The sequence below is a fragment of the Chiloscyllium plagiosum genome, unplaced genomic scaffold, assembly GCF_037043375.1.
Source record: "Chiloscyllium plagiosum isolate Xiang-an unplaced genomic scaffold, Cpla_swu_hap1 HiC_scaffold_33, whole genome shotgun sequence".
NCBI classification, from domain to species: domain Eukaryota; kingdom Metazoa; phylum Chordata; class Chondrichthyes; order Orectolobiformes; family Hemiscylliidae; genus Chiloscyllium; species Chiloscyllium plagiosum.
This window is the reverse complement of record NW_028270171.1, coordinates 22,675,565-22,695,976: the sequence shown is the minus strand read 5'-3', so window position 1 is coordinate 22,695,976 and position 20,412 is coordinate 22,675,565. Positions and strand designations below refer to the sequence as shown.

The 20,412-nt window shown below is 41.4% G+C and overlaps 1 protein-coding gene across 1 annotated transcript in view; it reads right to left on the bottom strand.

Annotated features, from left to right (window-relative positions):
* l3mbtl2 (L3MBTL histone methyl-lysine binding protein 2) overlaps positions 1-20,412 on the bottom strand; it is a 111,507-nt gene that overhangs the window by 87,953 nt on the left and 3,142 nt on the right. Inside the window, exons 3-6 of the mRNA XM_043679902.2 lie at positions 19,852-19,985; positions 14,462-14,585; positions 11,287-11,366; positions 4,347-4,464 (exon numbers count right to left, since the gene is read on the bottom strand). Of these exons, the coding sequence (XP_043535837.1) occupies positions 4,347-4,464; positions 11,287-11,366; positions 14,462-14,585; positions 19,852-19,985 (456 nt within the window). The remainder of the gene's footprint in view (positions 1-4,346; positions 4,465-11,286; positions 11,367-14,461; positions 14,586-19,851; positions 19,986-20,412) is intronic.

The window sequence follows — 20,412 nt, the reverse complement described above, 5'->3', positions numbered from 1 at the left end:
ATGAGTGCCATGCTTCTAGGAATTCCCTGGCTGTTCTTTATTTCACTTGCCCTATAATGGTAGTGTTGTCCCAGTCAAATTCATGTTGCTTGTCGTCTGCGTGTGTGGCTACTAGGAATAGTTGGTCGTGTCGTTTCGTGGCTAGTTGGTGTTCGTGGATGCGGATTGTCAATGGTCTCATTTGACGTAAAGGCATTGTTCACCTCTACTGACAAAGCCCTAGCCAGAGAAACAATAGCCAACCTGCTGAACAGACATAACAGACAACAGGACGTTGAACCCATCAACAAAGACGGCATACTTAAACTACTGGACTTGTGCCTCACAACACACTTCACATTCAACAACCAGATATACGAACAAATCAACGGAACACCCATGGGGCTCAACGATCTCGGGACTCATAGCAGAGGCAGTAATGCAAAGGTTAGAACAAACAGTCTTACCACAAATTCAACCCAAACTCTGGGTTAGATACGTGGATGACACCTTTGTAATCATTAAAAACACAGAAATAGAGAAAACACACCGGATCATCAACTCCACACTCACAGGAATCCGATTCACGAGAGAGGAAGAAAAGGACAACCAACTCGCATTCCTAGACGTGAGGGTACAGAGAACACCAAACAGAGAATTCACCACTAAGGTACACAGGAAAGCCACACACACAGACCAAGTCCTGAACTATGAAAGCAACCACCCCAATACACACAAACGAAGTTGCACCAAGACACTATTCAAAAAGGGCCACAACACACTGCAGCACCCCAGAACTGCAAAAAGAGGAAGAGGAACACCTATACAAGGTATTCACCAAAAACGGATATCCTCGCAATTTCATCAACAGATGCCTAAGGGAAAGACAACAGAACGAGGACATACCACAACCCAAAGGACTAGCCACACTACCATACATCAAGAACATCTCTGGAATGACAGCCAGACTACTGCGACCACTAGGACTCATAACAGCACACAAACCAACAGCCACTCTCAGACAACAACTCACCAGAACGAAGGACCCGATACCCAGCATGAGCAAAACTAATGTAGTGTACAAAATCCCATGCAAGGACTGCACAAAACACTATATAGGACAAACAGGAAGACAGCTAACGATCCGCATCCACGAACATCAACTAGCCACGAAACGACACGACCAACTATCCCTAGTAGCCACACACGCAGACGACAAGCAACATGAATTTGACTGGGACAACACTACCATTATAGGGCAAGCGAAACAAAGAACAGCCAGGGAATTCCTAGAAGCATGGCACTCATCCACAAACTCCATCAACAAACACATCGACCTGGACCCAATATACCGACCACTACAGCGGACAGCTGAAACTGACAACAGGAAGCGGCAGGGACAGGCCACTATAAATGCCGGAGGAAACACCACAGAAGCGCTTCACAGGAGGCTCCCAAGCACTGAGGATGTCACCTAGACAGGGGACGAAACGTTTGCAACAAAAACTTCCAGCTCGGCGAACAGAACCACAGCATAATCTATCAATTTGTACGGCATTAAAGGCATTCAGGTGAAGGAAGAGTTAATGGGTAGATGATATATTTGACCAGGTCACACAGATGCAATTCAGTTCTCACCTTAAAATTATGCGGTCTGTCAGTATTTAGTGTGCATTTTTTATCACAAGCTATGTCCGCATGGTAACAGCAGAACAGTAACTCCTGCCAACATTTTGAACAAGTACATGCTCTCCCACCATCATGACTGAAGATATCTTAGTGGTATCATCCCTAGAGTACCAATTCAGAGACCCAGGTAATGACATGTGGTCCAGAGTTCAAATTCCACCAAGGCAGTCAATGGAATTTGAATTTTTTTTAAAAAATAAAGTGCTCAATTAAGACTCTATTAACAATCTTTCCAACGAAAAACTAAACCAGTTCACTAACGTCCCTTTGTGGGCGAGTGGGGGTATGTTGCCCTTACTGGTCTGGTCTACATGTGACCCTAGACCCACAGTAATGTGACAGACTCTTACCTGCCTTACGGGTGATTAGGGATGGACAATAAATGGTGACCAGCAACACCCACATTCAGTGAATGGATTAAAAGAAATTGTTCTCCTTGGAGAGAAGAGGAGGAGATCCGAAGATGTGATAAAAGGTTTTCAACATCACTAGCTAGATAGAACAGATAGGGAGAAATTATTCCCCCTTGTCAATGGAACAAGAGGGCATAAAATTAAAATGATCTGCAAAAGAAGCAAGTCTGATATTTTTCACTCAACAAGTAGTTAGAGTATGGTATGCGCTGCCAGGAAGTGTGGTGGAAGCAGGTTCAATTGGGGCATTCAAGACAGCACTGGGTAATTATTTGGATAAAAACATGCAAGGAGTATGAGTATGAGTTTTGGGGGGGGCGGGGGAAAAAAAAAAAAAGAGGTTAAAAAAAGACATTGGCATTATGTAATTACGCCCATTTATAATGGGCTCCTTCACTGCAATGATAATTCTGTGAATCTGATGAGTGAATGCCACTTTGCTCCCAGGTTACTTCTTGATTGCAATAAATTTAATAGTGCAACATTAAAAGAAAGTTGTTTTGTGGTTAATTTATTAGAATAAGTGAACAAGTTGTAAAGACGGTGTGCAGAGACTCCGCATAACCTGGTTAGCTTAATTGGTAAATAATGGGACTCAGGTTCGTGGTCTTGAGCCCCTTTTTTAATATATAAAACATTTATTCGAAACACTGTTTTAATCGATAGTGTAACTCTATAGATAAGAGCATTGTGTTCTGGTTTCCAACACTGGCTTTTACTAATCCAGCCGCTAAGAGGAAAAAGAAGGCAATTCTACTATAACGAAAATCCAACCATTTAAATGGCTGCTGAGTAGTTGCATATTTATTCCCCCATCTCAACCAATTTTGTTGACAATGAGACAGTTAAGATACCAACTTGCAAAGAAAACAGAAGTCTGTGACCAGAAACATGCACTTAAAACTGCCTCACTTTAAAAAGCTCAACACTGACACTGCATTTTCACATGTTCAGAAAGGCTCCCCCTGGTGTTGCAGCACTGCAGCCAAATGGAAACTGCATTTGTAAAAAATATTACACTGCAGTTGCAATCTTCTGCCAGTAGCCATGTTGCAGCAAAAGAATGAAGCTGGCTTCTACAAAAATCTACTTTCCACCATGAGAAGGCAACCCTAAAGACACTTGGATTTACTTCACCTCTCCTCAAAGTTCATTAAAGGAATGTTACTTTAAAAGTTACAATTTACTTTCTACGTTTCTTCTGATGGTGACACCCTCCTTATTTTTATCTTCATATAGAATGGCCTTTAGCCACTTAACAGTCCTGCCAAACATCAGAAGCAATTTCCAATCAGGGAGTACTCATCTGAAGGACATCACTGGAGTTTCAGGAGTAACCAGCTGAACTACTGGTGTGACAGAAAAGCATTCAACAACCCAAGAATCATTGCTAACATGGTCAGTTTGATGCAAATCTGCATACAGAGCAGGGAATGGAGGTCTTGTGGCACAGTGGGCAGCATCCCTCCCTCTGGGTCAGAAGGTCTAGGTTTGAGTCAGTCTTCAGAGTCTGATGGCTGAAGGTGGATTTTTTTTTTTTAAAATAAAACTTGTTCATGGGATGTGGATGGCACTAGCTATAATCAGCATTTACTATCCCTTCCTAGTTGCCAAGAGGGTAGGTTAGAGTTAACCCACACATGCTCATACACTAGGAGTCACATGTAGGCCAGACCAGGTGAAGACACCAAATTTCCTGCCCTAAAAGAACTGGAGTCAACTAGATGAGTTTCATGGTCATCATTAGGCTAGCTTTTTATTCTAGAAGTTTTACTGCGAGATTCAAACCAGCATCCTCAGAACATTAGCCAGTCGTTCTGTATTACTATCCCAGTGACATTACTGGCCCAGTGAAGGGTTTATGCCTGAAACGTCAATTCTCCTGCTCCTGGGATGCTGCCGGACTGGCTGTGCTTTTCCAGCACATGTTCTTCGACAATGATGTTACCAGGACTGCCTAATACATTGACAACAAGTGGTCAGTGCAGGAGAACTTCCTGGCCATCTCAAACCATGAACTACTGGCAGCACATGCCTCCCCACATAATAACTTTTCCAAGTGCAAGTTCATACTTTGATTATGTGTCAATTTTGCTTCAAAGGGCTGTGATATGCCCACGAGCAAGTGACATCCTCATTGAGGAAATTCGCTTCCAACACAGGCATGTGGGCAGGCATCTAAATGTTGCTGCCCTGGCTTACAGAATCCAATACAGCGCCTGATGCTACCATGAGAAGCTGAGATATGAAACTTATGGTACCAACCTGCTAACTTTATGACATGTGCAATCCAGTAGACTTTGTTTGGCAGATTACAGTCAAGGTTCAATACTTCCACCTTCATTCCTTCCAGAACATCTTCCCACTGATCAAAAAGTGGAACCTACATAGGAGGCACGAGATATTACATTTGGTTCCATCTCAAAGTATTTTTAAGATAAAAAACAAGGAAAAATAACAATACAGAATGCACCAAATAAAGAGACAGAGCTGGTGGGAGAGAGAATAAATGTGATGAAAACAGTTCAGAGAAGGTTTATTAGACTAGTATTTGAATAAAACACTTAGTCATAGAGATGTTCAGCTCGGAAACAAACCCTTCAGTCCAATTCATCCATGTCGACCAGATATCCTAAACTAATCTAGTCCCATTTGCCAGCACTTGTCCCATATCCCTCTCAATCTTTCCTATTCATGTACCCATCCAAATGCCTTCTAAATCCTATAACTGTACCAGCCTCCACCACTTCCTCATGCAGCTCATTCCATATACGCACCACTGTGTGAAAACGTTACCCCTCAGGTGCCTTTTATATCTTTCCCCTCTCACCCTAAAGCTATGCCCTCTAGTTCTGGACTCTTCCAACGCAGGGAAAGGATCTTATCTATTTACCCTACCCATGCCCCTCACTTTATAAACCTCTATAAACTCACTTCAGTGTCTGATGTGCCATGGAAAACAGTCCCAGCCTATTCAGCCTCTCCCTATAGCTCAAACCTCCCAACCCTGGCAATATCCTTGTAAATCTTTTCTGAACCCTTTCAAGGTTTCACAAGATCTTTCCTGTAGCCTGAAGAAAAGGTTGTTCAGGGGAGGCTTATATTGCTGCATTTTAGAAAAAAGTGAGAGATGACACGATTCAAACTGATTGATTTAGAGGCTCCTAACAAGGTAGATGTGAAGAAGACATTTCCTCTTATGGGGAACCTAAAGCTAGGAGTTGTTGCTGACAAATCGGGGCACAATGTCTCTTTAGGTTGGGAGCCTTTGGAACCCTCATCTTGAAAAGTCAGTGGAAGCCGGGTGCTTAAATATTTTTGAGGCAAACAGATCTAGAGAAGAGTCAAAGACTTGTAACTCCATTTCTCTTCACTGAAGCTGCCAGACCTGAAAGTTTCTTCACCAGTTGCAGTCTTTGTTTGGAGATAGCCCTGTGCTTAACAAGAATCTAAGAGATTTTCAGGGGTCAGTGAGAATGCAGAATTACAATCAGATTAGCCATGACCTTATTGAATGGTCTACCCACTTCTATTTTGTATTAGTGAGAACAACAAATTCTGACTAGCTAGAGACATTTGCATCTCATGCAAGAATAAAAAAGTCACAAAGAAATCAGAGAGCAAAAAGACAAAAAGGATGAAGGAATCAAGAAATCGGCACAATTACTAAAGGTCTGTGAAAAAAGTAGAGGCTATTGAAATAGGGATGCCAAGATGCTGGCTAAGATATCCAGGCCATATGACAAATAAAGTGGTGCTTGAAATTACAAGATAAAAAATTACTCTTAAAAAATGACATCCAGAAAAGAAAAAGGACAATATTTTCAGCTATTTGATCAGAGGTGAAGAGATACAGCAAAAGTGGAGGCAGAAAGAGGGGTTAACCTATTGTAGTTCAATGACAGATGTTAGAGCAGTTGCAAACATGCTATACAGTGGATGCGTGAGGGTGACAGTGACAATGTGTCATGCAGCAGATTTCCTGGCAGGAGTGACAAGCAGTAGCCACAACTGAGAAATAGACAAAAACAGAAGAATATAGAAAAATTGAGAGTTGGAAAGAGAGGAGATGTAGTGAAAGAGAGCACACACACACACACACACACACACACACACATTAGGAAAGATTAGAGACAGAATCTCTTATTTCTTTCATAGAGTGTGGGCATAGCTGGTATTTATTGCCTACCCCTAACTTCCTTGGAGAAGGTGGTGAACTGCCTTCTTGAACTGCTACAGTCCTTCAGGTGTAGGCATATCCATAGTACTGTTAGGAAGGAATTCCAGGATTTGTTGCCCTCGTCTTCCTGGGTGATAGAAGTTATGGGTTTGGAAAGTGCAATTGCAGAAGTCTTGGGATATTGCAGTGCATCTTGTACACACAACTATCACTGTGCATTGGTAGTGTAAGGAAAGCACATTGGAGGCATTAGATAGGATACCAACGAAGTGAGCTGCGTTGTCCTGGGTGGTCTTCGACATCCTGAATGCTACTGAGCTGCACTCAGCTGGACAGAACTGACTTGCGCCTTGGAGGCGATGACTAAGCTTTGGGCATTCAGGAGGCAAGTTTCTTGCTGCAGACTTTCCAGTCTCAGACCACAGTTCCCACGGTATTAATATGTTGGTCCAGCTGTGTTTCTGGTCAGTCTAACCCTTAGTATGTTGATAATTTAACAAAGAGCAATAATTCATCCTGCCATATAATATTGAACAAGAGCTCACAGAAATCAAAAGATATGAAGAAAAACAAAAGCTGACTGGGTAAGGATTGGATAGAGAGTAATGATTTCGAATGCACAATCCGAAAGGGCGACGGAAATAGTTTCAAAAATAACAGGAAGTTATTCAGCCCCTTGAACCTACTCCACTGTGCCAAATTATTGCTAATTTTTGGAATACTTAAATAAAAAGATTTGCAGGCCATAACCTCCAGACTTCAACACCGTTATTCCCTTGAGACAGATTACTAAACTTATTGATCTCGGACCAAGCACGTATCGCTGCAACTGGATCCTCAGTTTCCTGACCCACAGGCCACAATCAGTGAAGACTGGGGACAATATTTCATCCTCACTAACACAACACTGAAGCCCCCTTACTGTACTTGCTGTATACCCATGACTTTGTCGCCAAATACCAGACGAATGCCATTTACAAGTTTGCTGATGACACCACCATGATCGGTTGAATCTCAGATGGAGACGAAACAGACTACAGACAGGAGGTGAAAGACCTAGAAAAATGGTGCACTGAGAACAATCTAGTTTGCAATGCCGGCAAAACCAAGGAACTCATTTAACTTCTGGCCGGATGTTGCTCATGCCCCCCTACACATTAACAGCACAGAGGTGAAACGAGTGGAGAGTGTCAAGCTCCTGGGAGTGGTCATCAATAACAAGCTTGCTTGGACTCTTCATATGGGCGCACTGGTGACAAAGGCCCAAAGTCTCTTCTTCCTCAGTCAGCTGAGGAAATTTGGCATGGCAGCAAATACCCATGTCAACTTTTATAGGTGCACCATTGAGAGCATTCTGTCTAAATGTATCACTACCTGATGTGGCAACTATACCATTCAAGATCGGAGACAGTTACAGAGAGTGGTGAACTCAGCCCAGACAATCACAAAGGCCAACCTATACAATCCATCTACCAGGCCCGCTGTCAAGGAAAGGCCGCCAGCATTCTCAAAGATCCATCCCACCCTGGCAATGTTTTTCTACAACCTTTACCATTGGGGAAGAAGGTCTCGAAGCCTGAACACACGCACCAGCTGGTTTCTACCCTACTGTTAGAATACTGGACTCAAATTCTTAGCATTCGTCTGTACCTGTGTTTTTGTTTTTGCCGCTGTTTACCTATTATTTACTTATCTACGCTACTTAACTTTGTGATCTGCCTGTATTGCTCACAAGACAAAGCTTTTCACTGAGCCTTAGTACAAGTGACAATAAATTCAATTCAATTCAATACAATACAAGGGAAGAGGAAGTGGGAGGGCTAATTGGATAGGTCTTTCAAAGGCTGGCACAGATACAATGGGTTGAATAGCCTCCTGCTGCAATGTATCATACCACAATTTCTGCTTTTAAAATGACCACATATGGAATTTTGTTGCATTAATTAATCGCTAGCCTCATCTCCAAAACAATGACTGCAGTTCTAAAGTAGTTTTGTTTTGGCTATGAATCGTAGTCACTAAGTTTTTCTGTCTAAACAGAAAATGCTAGAAGTACTCAGAAGGTCTGGTAGTGTCAAAGAAGAGAGAAAAACAGAATGCTTACAATCAATGACTTCTCACCAGAAGTTAAGATCATAGAATCCCTACAGTGTGGGAACAGGGCATTCGGGCCAACAAGTCCACACCGACCCTCCAAAGAGTATCCCATCAAACCCATTCCACTACCCTAGTACTCTACATTTACCCCTGACCGATACACTTAGCCTACACATCTCTGAACACAATGGGCAATATAGCATGACCAGTTTACCTGACCTGCACATCTTTGGATTGTGGGAGGAAACCAGACCATCCAGAGGAAACCCACGTACACACGGAGAATGTGCAAACTTCGCACAGACAGACAGACAGACAGACAGACAGTCGCCAGAGGCTGGAATCGAACCTGGGTCCCTGGCGCTGCGAGACAGCAGTGCTAGTCACTGTGCCGCCCCCAAGAAATTAAGAAATACAACGGATTTTAAGAAATAAAAACAGGTAACAGTGGAGAAAGGAACAAAAGTGTACCTGTGATAGGGTGGAAGACTGAAGGATTAAACACGAAGGAATGCAGTGACACACTGAGAAAACATACCAAAAGGGTCAAAGAAAGTGCAATGGCAACAGCAGAACAATTGCCAGTACCAGCTGTCTGAAAAGACCAGATCAGTGATCATTAAATATGTTTTAAAGGCAGAGGTAGATGGATGGAAAGTTATTGGGGATATGCAGGAATGTAGAGATTAAAATCAGTTCATCCTGGTCTTACTGAATGGCAGAGCAGGGCTGAAGAGCCAAGTGGCCTACTCTTGCTCCTTGCTCACATCACAGTTTGAAATTGAAATGTGATGGTGGTGTAGTGGTAATATTACCAGACTAATAATCCAGAGGTCTAGGCAAAAGCTCTGCATTCACAGGTTCAAAACCCAGCTTTGCAGCTGTGGATTTTAAATTTGATTGACAAAACAAAACTGGAATTGTAAAGTAGTCTGACTAAAGATGATCACATATGCATTATCGACTTGTTTTTAAAGGTTGTTGCACTTAAGGAAGGAAATCTACTATTCTTACTTAGTCTGGTCTATGCGCAATTTCCAGACTTAGTACAATAATGATAGACCGTTTCAGAGTCAAGTCAGCCAGTCAGTCAGTTCAAGGGCACTTAGGGATGGGCAACAAATGCTGGCAATGCCACTGACACATACACCCCACGATAGGATAAATAACAATTGCTGAATTTACTGTTAAATCCAGAGAGTTGCAAAGTGCTTAATTTAAAGGCAAGGTGCCATTCCTTGAATTTTGATAGAACAATTGAGGATGTCAAAGAAAAGTAAGGAGAGTCAGAGAGAAATTAGGACAGAAAATTAAGAGAGCAAACAAATCAGAAACAATGAATCAGGCTTGTGACTGAGGTGCTCAGTAAAATGGTCAGACAAGCTTTCTTTGCTCTCTCCATTTCCAATGGCACTACATTGCAAACAGCAAATACAGTAGCTCCCTCTCCCACTGCCTAATTACTGATGCACACAATCTTTGCTTTCTTAAATTAGGAAGCGCAGCAGAAAGCATTACTTGCTAACTATACTTTTTCTCAATTTCAATACAAAATCAAAAATAGAAACTTAAAAACATTTTTGTTGGAAACACAAACAGATTATCAGGTAAAATGGATTATCTACTCTCAAAGTAGATTATCCCAGTGATGTCAATAGCATGCAGCCACTGGAACACAATGTACAGTGACAATTTCTAAATGATACAGCAATCACTAAAGACTCTGAGCACAATAATAAGAACTACTTTGTCTACCATGCATCCCTAGCAGATTATTGCACATCCGGAAAAGCCAAACAATTTCTTTCAGCAATACCACCAACCTGAGATACAGTACAACCAGCAACCAACTTATAATTCTATTAAGACATTGGCCCAAACCCAGAATTTATAGTGTTAATATAGAAACAGTGGGCAGCTGTCGGCTATTTGGCCCTTCAAGTCTTCTTCACTGTTCAATACAATTTTGGTGGATACTCTACCTCAATGCCATATTCAGGTCATTCTGCCATAACTCTCATTTCACTGATGTGAACTTGTTATGCGCTTGACAAATTGGGGACAGTTTCTAAAGTGTGAACTTTTAAAACTGATGTTGGCCGTAATGCGATTGCATCGCCAACACTTCAAGTACTGTTTCTAAAGCATGATTTTTCTATAATGTGGGGTTGCACAAGAACCACCTGTTCTCATTTTTTCCTTGATATTCCTTGATGTCATTAAAATCTAAAGATTTCGCTCTTTCATGAAGATATTCAGTTAATTAGCCTCCAAATTGCTCTCTGGTAGAGAACTCCACAAGTTGACCACCCTCTAAGTGAAGAAATGTTTCCTCATCTCAGTACTGAACAGTCGACCCCATATGCGGAGACTGTTACCCCGGGTTCTAGACTTCCTATACAGGAAAAATATCTCTGCAGCAAGTCTGTTCAGTTGTTAAAACTTTATATATATTTCAAATCAGATCCCCCTCTCCTCTTTCTAAACTCTAGTGAATAAAGGTTCAGTCAAAACAATCTCTACTCATTGAGGGCCAACCCTAGTATCAGCCTAATGAACCTCCACTGCACGCCCTCTATGGCAAGTAAACCCTCTCTTAGGTAGAGGTGCCAAAACTGCATGCAACCCTCCAGGTGTCATTTTACTAAGGTCCTGAATAACTGCACTAAGTTGCTGTCATCTCACTATGCTGCTGCGGGAATTGCCCAGCAAAGAATAAGTGCTTCCCTTCCAGCAGAGAGGAACCCAGCACCATCACCACTACCACCACCACCAACCTTAGTCTCTCTTCAACTAAAAATGCCATCTCAAAGCAAAGTGCCCACAAGCCTGAGAACTGGGTGTTACTAATCTCTTTGCCCGAAATAGTGAATGGGAGTGACAGCGAGTGACTGCAAACACAACATCAATACATCTTGTAATACTCACATGTTTGAAGCAACTGACAGGGGCGGCTTTGCATTTGTGTTCGTCGATATATTTTCCCCATTCAAATCCTTGGTTAACTGCTTAAAAGGGAAGGGGTAAAGAAAAAAGTTATTTGGGAAAGCTGGGTTTGCAACAGGTAAAAAAGGTAACAAAGCTGGTATCAGTTCAAGGCAGATTCAAGCTCCCCCCTATAACACTGAGAAAAGCAAGGTACTACCACAGGATGTTGCTGTGTTGCCAATATGTGAAACTTTATTTTGTAAGGACAAGCAAAGATTGGGAAAATTCGAGGCAACATGTCTCCTGGATGCTCTTGTCCATCCCCTGGTGGCCACTTTAATAGCAGCATTTAGAGTCATAGAGATGTACAGCATGGAAACAGACCCTTCAGTCCAACCAGACCCTCCATGCCGACCAGATATCCCAACCCAATCTGGTCCCACCTGCCAGCACCCGGCCCATATTTATAGGAAATTGCCTTTTCTCTCACTAGAACTTCAATTTATATAGCATTGATTGATTTATTACTGTCACAATCACCAAGATACAGTGAAAAGTGTTGTTTCACGTGCTAAACAGGCAGATCATGCCATCCAGACAGATCATACTATACCAAGTGCATCAGGGAAGCAAAATAGAGTGTAACAGCCATGCAGAGAATGAGCGGGAGGGGTCAGAATTAATATTTGAGCGGTCCATTCAAGAGCATGATAAACAGCAGGTAAGAAGCTGTTTTTTTCAACTATTCAAACATGTATACAAACTTGTATATCTTCTGAGCGACAACTGTTTAATGTAATCACCACAGGCTTCACAGGTGAATTAGAAAATAAAATGTTAATTCAGCCACATAGGTATAAATGAAGCCAAATAAGATTTTTTTTAAGAAAAGAAGGGTAGGGTGTAAGAAGTGTCTTGCAAGAGGCAAGTGAAGTATCGAGGTGAAGAGCTGTAGTGAGAGAGATTATTCCAGAGCTTGGAGCCAATGCACCTGAAGGCATGGTCGGTGGTGGAAAGATTAAAGTTGGAAATGTACAAAGAAGTCAGTTTAAGAGCACAGCAGACATCTTGGAGATTAGTGGGCTTGGATGGGGTTACAGAGATAGGAAGGGGTGAAGATAAGGAGTTTAAAAGATCAATAACTTGAAACTAAAGATTTCTTTGACTGGGAGTCATTGTAAGTCAGTGGCACAGAGGTAACAGGAGAACTGAATTTGGTGTATGTTAAGAAACAGAGGTAGTTTGGATGAGCTCAATATTTACAGAGGATGAAATATGAGAAACCAACCAGGAGTGTGGGAAATAGTGAAGTGTAGAGGTGAAGTGTAGAGTGAGGGGCTCAGAAGCAGATGAACTCAAGAGTGGGCCAAAGTCGTGTGATGTTATGGAGGAGAAAGCATACGGTGCTGGCACAAATGAAGCAGAAGCTAATCCTGGTTTCAAATACAACTAAAACATTGTGAACAGGATAGTTTAATCTCAGACTGTTATCAGAGAGAGAGTCAGCAGCATGCTAAGATGGTTTGAAGTAGTATTCAAGAGCAACGGTTTCAATCTTCAAGTACTTATTTGGTGGAAATTCTGTTCACTCAGTACTGAATGTACACTGATAGTTTAACAAGGTGAAAAAGAGTCAAGAGAAATGGTGGCGAGGTCAAGCTGCGTGTGGAAAGTATGCAGGTATAAATGGACACCAGGGTTTTTGGATGATGTAGTCGATGGGCAGTATAAAGGATAAAGAGGAAGGGGCAATGATAAATCCTTTGAGGACACTGGTGGTGATAGAATGGGAATGAGAAGCCATTGCAAGTAATTCTGATTGATATTTGATAAGAATGGAGCCAGGTGAGAGGAACCTTACCCAGCAGGATGACAGTGGAGAAGAATTGTGCTCACCAAATATGAGGGGTTATCGAAACGATGGTGGGAGGGAATGTTTTGCCCATGTGACAGAGTCACAGAATGTCAATCATAACTCTGTCAATCATACAGACTAGAGGAAGGAAGATGAAGTCACAATTCCCTGGTACCCAACACAGTCAGTGAAAATTACAAGGTCTTGAGGTTTGAGTGTTAAAACAATTCCTGGGTTCCTGGTACAATTCTCTTGTTGTAATCCTGGCTGGCTGAGCTGGTGCCAGTAACATAGCTGGCCACAATATGTGGAAGAATGGGAGTGCAAAACAGTCATCCTGTTTCTAATTGATACTTCATAGTATGTTTCAGCATGTGTTCAGTGAAGATGCAACAACCTTCAGCTGGGATTCCTCATCTATTTGACCCATCATCTACATAAATAGAAAAGTATGAAACTAGATGCTAATTTACAGAACGCATCACAAATATGCCTCCTGTCTACTAACCCAGTGGTTCAGTGTTTCTTGAGGTCTTAGAAAAGACATTACGGATTAAACAGATCGATTAATAAACAGCACCCTGAAGGAGCAGTAAAGCAAACAAATCTTTAAAAGGCAAGTTAGTGAATTTAATTTAAGTGTCACTCCCAGGGCTGGTGAAGCACTGTAGTGTCCAGCCAGTCTTTGAGATATTTTTCTTATTAGTTTTCAACTATCAAAAATCAATAGACTGTTAATCTTTGGTAACTAAAGAAGCAAAGCACATCGACAACAATAACAGCATGTTTGGTATAGATGACTGACTTCTGTACATATGCTGGAAATGGTTAATGAATCAACATTGAACCATCTGTTTATACTTAACAGCAGAACCTTCCAAACCACCAAGATAGACAAGAGCAACAGAAACATGGTAACACCACCATATTCATTTTCCCTTCAAGCCACACACCATCCTGATTTGGAATTATATTACCATGCCTTTACTGTCACTGGGTCAACTTACTTCCTAACAGTAGACCTACACCTCAGTTCTTCAAAGAAGGTAGCTCACCACCACTGTCCCAAGAACAATTGTTGGTGGGAAATGCACGCTGGCTTAGTAGGCAAAATGTCCACATCCCATGAATGAAAATAAAACTGTACAACAAACACAATACTGATAGCCCCACCCTGTATGTCATGGCTCAAAGATAAGAATGGTCACTTGGCGAAGTATCAAAGAAATCATACAAGGATGCCTTGTACTGATAAGGCAAAGACTGTAATAATCCAAAAGTACAACAAATAGCAATCTGTAACAAGATAACACGTCTTACCTGAATTGTTATTCTGAGTAATATCTGATCCCTTCCCATTGGACTGTTGCTGTAGAAATGCCCCCAGTTTAGATGACCACGAGGCTTTGTTTAACACCTTTGCCTTTTTTGTAGGCGGTTTTCCCTGTGAAACAAATGGAATTCATCTATGAAATGTAGTTTGCAACTAAACAAAAAAAAAAATTCCTTGGTAGGATGTAGGAAGAGGTCAGGTTTTGCAGATTCTCACTTCAGAAATCTGGAGTAAGAAAAAGCAAACATACACAATCAATTATAGTCACTTGCAGTCAGGGCCACAGATTCAGACACAATCACTTGCTGTCACCCAAACAAAAGTTCTTGCAAAAATAAATGTACACGTGCAAACATGTTGACAGTGTTCATGATGCATTGACTCCTGTTTGAAGCTGCATCTCTGGATATCAAATGAGGATAAATGCAGACTTGTCTGGCATCAAAACACATACTTTTCAGAACCATAACAAAAAAGGAACATAAATAACAGAGGAAGAAATTACCCAACTTCCTCTGATTGGGTGCCAAATATTTACAAGTACATGGAAACTGGAAAACTTTCATCATTTGGAACAGGATGTCTTCGCAAGCTGGAGACTCCAATGCATTGGACACCATCAAGCAAGATTGGGATCTGGTTAGATCAAAACTCATCGCTTTCACAAAAGGTGGATAATACGAGGATGGGAGAGTGATCCCTCTGTGAATACGGTTGTGTTTAATATGTGATTTTCTGTTGCTCCTATGAGGGCTGGAGGGATTGGGAGCGTTGGATGATCTTAGGATAAACAGTACACCAGAACTGAATGATGTTAGACTAGATGAACCAGGGGTTCTTTATATTTCATTATTCACACATAACATTCATATAGTTGAAAATCAAAGCTGCAGACATGCTGAAGAAGGGTCTTCGACATGGTGGTTGTGTGGTCCAGTACTTGCAGGATCAAATCATTATATTCATGGCCTCAGCAAATGGTGTTTCCAAAAGTAAGAAGTGAGCCCTTGACACTTCACACCCAGACAGCTATAACCTTAGTTTGCATTTCTGCAAAGTGTAAGTTGATCGTGAACAAAATAAATGATCAAGAGTCTGGAATAGAAAATAGTCATAGAATGTGCAGATATTGAAGTGACAAATGCCAACTTATGAAGCTGGTAATTTCAAAAGTGTTAATGGAAATAAAAATATGCACAATTTTGGCTTTAGTTGAGAATGCTTCACATTAGAAATAGATTCCTATGTATAAAATAAATAAATAGATTTTTTTTAAAAATGTGGGCAGCACAGAGGCTAAGGACTACTGCTTCACAGTGCAAGGGATCCAGGTTCGATTCCAGCGTCAGGTAAATGTCTGTGTGGAGTTTGCACGTTTTCCCAGTGTTTGTGTGGGTTTGCTCCAGGTGCTCTGGTTTCCTCCCACAATCCAATGATATTCAGGTTAGGTGAATTGGCTATACTAAATTGCCCATCCTGTTCATGGATGCGTAGACTAGATACATGAGTCAGGGGCAAACAGAGTATAGAAATAGAGTTGGGGAATGGATCTGGGTGGGTTACTCTTCAGAGAGTCAGTGTGGACTTGTTGGGCCAAATGGCCTGCTTCCACACTGTAGGGATTCTATGATTCTATAACAAGGTGACCCAAAGGTATGTCTAATCATAGTCAAGTGTGCTACTGGAAAAGCACAGCAGGTCACAGCATCAGAGGAGCAGGAGAATTTATGTTTTGGGCATAAGCTCATGAGGAATGAGGCTTGTGGGTGGGTGGACAGTGAGATAGACAAGAGGCGATTGGGGCAACGTAGCTAGGAATATGATGGGGGTGGGTGGGAAGGTGATAGGTCAGAGAGGAGAATGGCATGGATAGGTGGGAAGATAAATGAACAGGTCAAGAGGGTAGTGCCAAGTTGGAGGTTTGGGGGGAGGTGTGGTGTGAAAGAGAAGGAAGATGAGGAAACTGGTGAAATCCACATTACAACCAGCATGGGTGAGAATGTGGTGCTGGAAAAGCACAACAGGTCAGGCAGCATCTGAGGAGCAGGAGAATTGACAGTGCGGCATTAGCCCTTCATCAGGAACGAGGCTTGTGAGCTGAAAGATAAATGGGAGGTGGGGCTGTGTGGAAGAACACCTTGGTGGCTCAGTGGTTAGCACTGCTGCCTCACAGCGCCAGGGACCCAGGTTAATTCACACCTCAGGCAACTGTCTGCATGGAGTTTGCACATTCTCCCAGTGTCTGCATGGGTTTCCTCCCACAGTCCAAAGATGTGCAGGTTAGGTGAATTGGCCTTGCTAAATTGCCTGTGGTGTTAGGTGCATTAAGGCAGGGGTGAATGTAGGGGAATGGGTCTGTGTGGGTTGCTCTTCGGAAGGTCAGTGTAGACTTATTGGGCTGAATGGCCTGTTTCCACACTGTAATGAATCTAATTTAATCTAAGAACCATATGGGATTAGGGTCCCAAGGCAGACGATGAGGCGTTCTTCCTCCACGCATCGAGTGGTTAGAAATTGGCAAGGGAGGTGGCCCAGGACTTCCATTTCCTAACACATTCCCATCTCCCACCTTCATCTACCTATCACATACCCAGCTCCCTTCCCTACAGCCCCACCTTCCATTTATTTTTCAGCTCCCCCAGCCCACAAGCCTCATTCCTGATGAAGGGCTTATGTCGCACTGTCAATTCTCCCACTCCTCAGATGCTGCCTGACCGGTTGTGCTTTTCCAGCATCACATTCTCGACTCTGATGTCCAGTCCTCACTTTCTCCCAGTCAGTCTAATCATAATCAAACTATGAGAAACGAACTGGTATACTACGACTAAGCTAGGGCTGGATTAGGATCTAGTGGCAGACATTTGAAGAGATATTTTAGAATACTCAGAATAAATACATTCCTACAATAAATGGACAGTTTCAAGTGTAGGACTAAGTGGCAGGTCTGAATAGAAAGAATAAGCAAACTAAAAAAGTGTAAAAACAGATAGTAAGAATTTTTGCAGATATTTAATAAAATGATAAGTATTAGTCCTTTAGACAGAGAGAATGGAGAGTTAAGAGTAAATAAGGAAATAGTAGATGGAATGAACAAATATTTTGTTTGTGCCCTAATGATCGTGGATTTTAAAAGAAATTCCAGTAATAGCTATAAATCAGGAGATGAAGGGGGAAGAGGAATTTAGTGAAATTACAAATCATGAGAGAAGTTGAATAAGTAACTGCAGTTGATACGTATCAAGGTCCAAACTGTCTCATCTCCTTAGGCAAGGAGAGGGGTTGCTAATGAGCAGCTAGCGTTAATTTTCCAAAACACCCTAGATTCAGGAAAGATTCCAGACTGTAAAGTAGCAAATATAATCCCTCTACTCAGTCAGCTTGTTGCCTGTCATGGGGAACGTATTGGAATCATTCATTAAAGAAGTAAAACTAAGCACTTAGAAGCAAAAATGCAAGGTAATTGGAAAGCCTCAGTATGGTTTTGTGAAAAGGAAATCATGTTCAACCAATTTAATGGACTCCCTTGAAGGATTAAGGTGCACCTATTTTTTTTTTTTTTTTTAAAAAAAGGTGCCCATAGACATTGCCTTCTACAAATCCAAATACAGTAAGGTACCACATCAAAGACTACTGCAGAACTGAAATACCATGGTGTGGGGTTAACATGTTAGCATGCTTAGAAGATTGGCAGAAAACAATACTTATTTTGTGCTGCTAATATAGACGAGTTCCACAGGGAGCTGTGCTGGAGACTTAACTTTTTACAATTAAAAGCAGTGACTTCGCTGAGGGATGCAAAGGCATTCGCGTAAAATTCATATATTCCTGTTTATCTTGGTATGTTGCAAAGACAACAAGGAATTTGAAGAGGAATTATGGATAGGTTAAATGAGTGTGAACACATGAAATTGCTTTTCATATTTATTGCCAAAATTAGCAGAGTATTGCTTATATGGAGAACGACTGGAATTTTAAGATGCAGTGGGATTTAGGTATTCTGATGCATGAATCACCAATATCAGTGTGCAGGCACAGCACGCAATTCAGACAACTAATGGATGCTATCCTTACAATGGGAGGGACTGAATATATTAGCAGTTATGCTATGCTTCAGTTTACAGGACATTGATGAAATGACACCTTGAATATTTTGCGCAGATTTGGTCTCCTTATTTGAAGGAGGAAGTAAATGTATTATGACATGGTAAACTTTCCTGCTTAATTTAAATTAGCAACACAGAAAAAGTTTATTCCGTGCAGTAATCTGAAAACGAGAGGCCAAGTAAAAATTAACAACTTTATTTCTTAAAGTATTACAGAGAATAATTAACTAAAAACTATTTACAACTCCTTCCTCTAACTCCTTAACTCAATACCAGGCAGTTCTTCTGTATTCCGGCCTTTTCTTCTTGGAGATTCTGCTTCACTGATTACTGATTGATGAAGGTACCTTTAAGAGAGCTATTTTTCAGGCAGTCTCCACATGCCGGCTTGGCCGTTCTCCTCCCAAATGTTAAATTTTCCCTGGTCTTATACCTCCAAAGCATTGGGTTGTGTCATTGGCTTTTAAGATTGAATTTAGTATATTGCCAAACCTGATTGGCATTTGCTTATTTTGGGGTATAATTTAAACTGATAGGCCTAATTTGGATCTGGTTTTGTCTCCAGGCAACCAGTTACACTAACTGCTGGACCAAAAAGGTCACATATCTTTTTTCCAAGAATATTTGGTGTTGTCAGGTAGTTTGTTGTTTTTAACTCTTAAAAACAAAAAAGGTACAGTACACCCATATCTCCACAACAAAATGCACTGGAGGCAGTTCAGAGCACAAGTACAAAACTGATACCAGGAATGAGTAAGCTGATTTCGGAGGATATTTTAGACAGGCTGGGCTTGTTCCACGAGTTCAGAACAGTAAGAGGTGACTTGATTGACGTGCCTAAAGTTCCGGAGCAATCTTGACAAGGTGAACATGGAAAGGGGACTTCCTCTTGTGGATGAGTCCAGATTGAGAGAGAATTATTTTAAAATTCAGGGGCTGCCCTGTTTGGACAGAGATGAGGTGAAAAACTTTTATCTCCCAGAGGTTGAGACTTCAGAACTCAACATCAGAAGCAATGAAAATGGACTGCAGTGAATAACTTTTCAAAGGAGGTAGATAGATTCTTGTTAGACAAGGGAGTTAAATGTCAACAGGGGCAGATTGGAATGTGGAATTCAGAACACAAATGGATGAGATCAAGGTACAACTCTTCGACTGTTGCCTCAGCTCCATGATTTTCCAGCACAATAAGGCAACAATCAGATTATGCAAGCAAATGGGAATATTCAGCATAGCACAACGAGAAAGGCCACTGACATGACTGAAAAACCAACCTGCAACCTAGCCAGGATACTGGCTTTCTTGGAGTTGGAAGAATAGCTTCGAGAACAGGAGACGCTGCAGAATCTTTTAGTCTTGGAATAGAAGGTCTCTCGTGCTCCAGTAATGCCACACATCTCACAGGTAGCTTGGAAGAGGAAACAAAAATTAGGATCAGTGCAATTTTTAGACCAGACAATTAAAAGGGGGTTGAAAGGTGAAAAGTGGAGAAGGACACCTTAAAAGATTAAAAACAGAAAACTGAATCCGAAAGAGATAGACAGCTTCAAAGATCAAAAGCAATCCTTCATCCATTGGCTTAGCAAATGGGTACACTTTTTTTTTAAAATTGTCATGTGTTTTATACAATGCCCATTACTGAAGAGATTTTCAGCTGCAATGTTTATATTTTCACATGTCCCTAAAGTTGTCCCAGGTCTCATTTTGAAAATGTTTCAAGCTATCTTTCACGTCCAACATGAATAATCTCACTTGCCAAAACTAAACTCTTTATCAGTTTCCAAAATTAAATTGGGAGAAACTTTCTATTGGCAGAAGAACTGGTAACGAGAAGA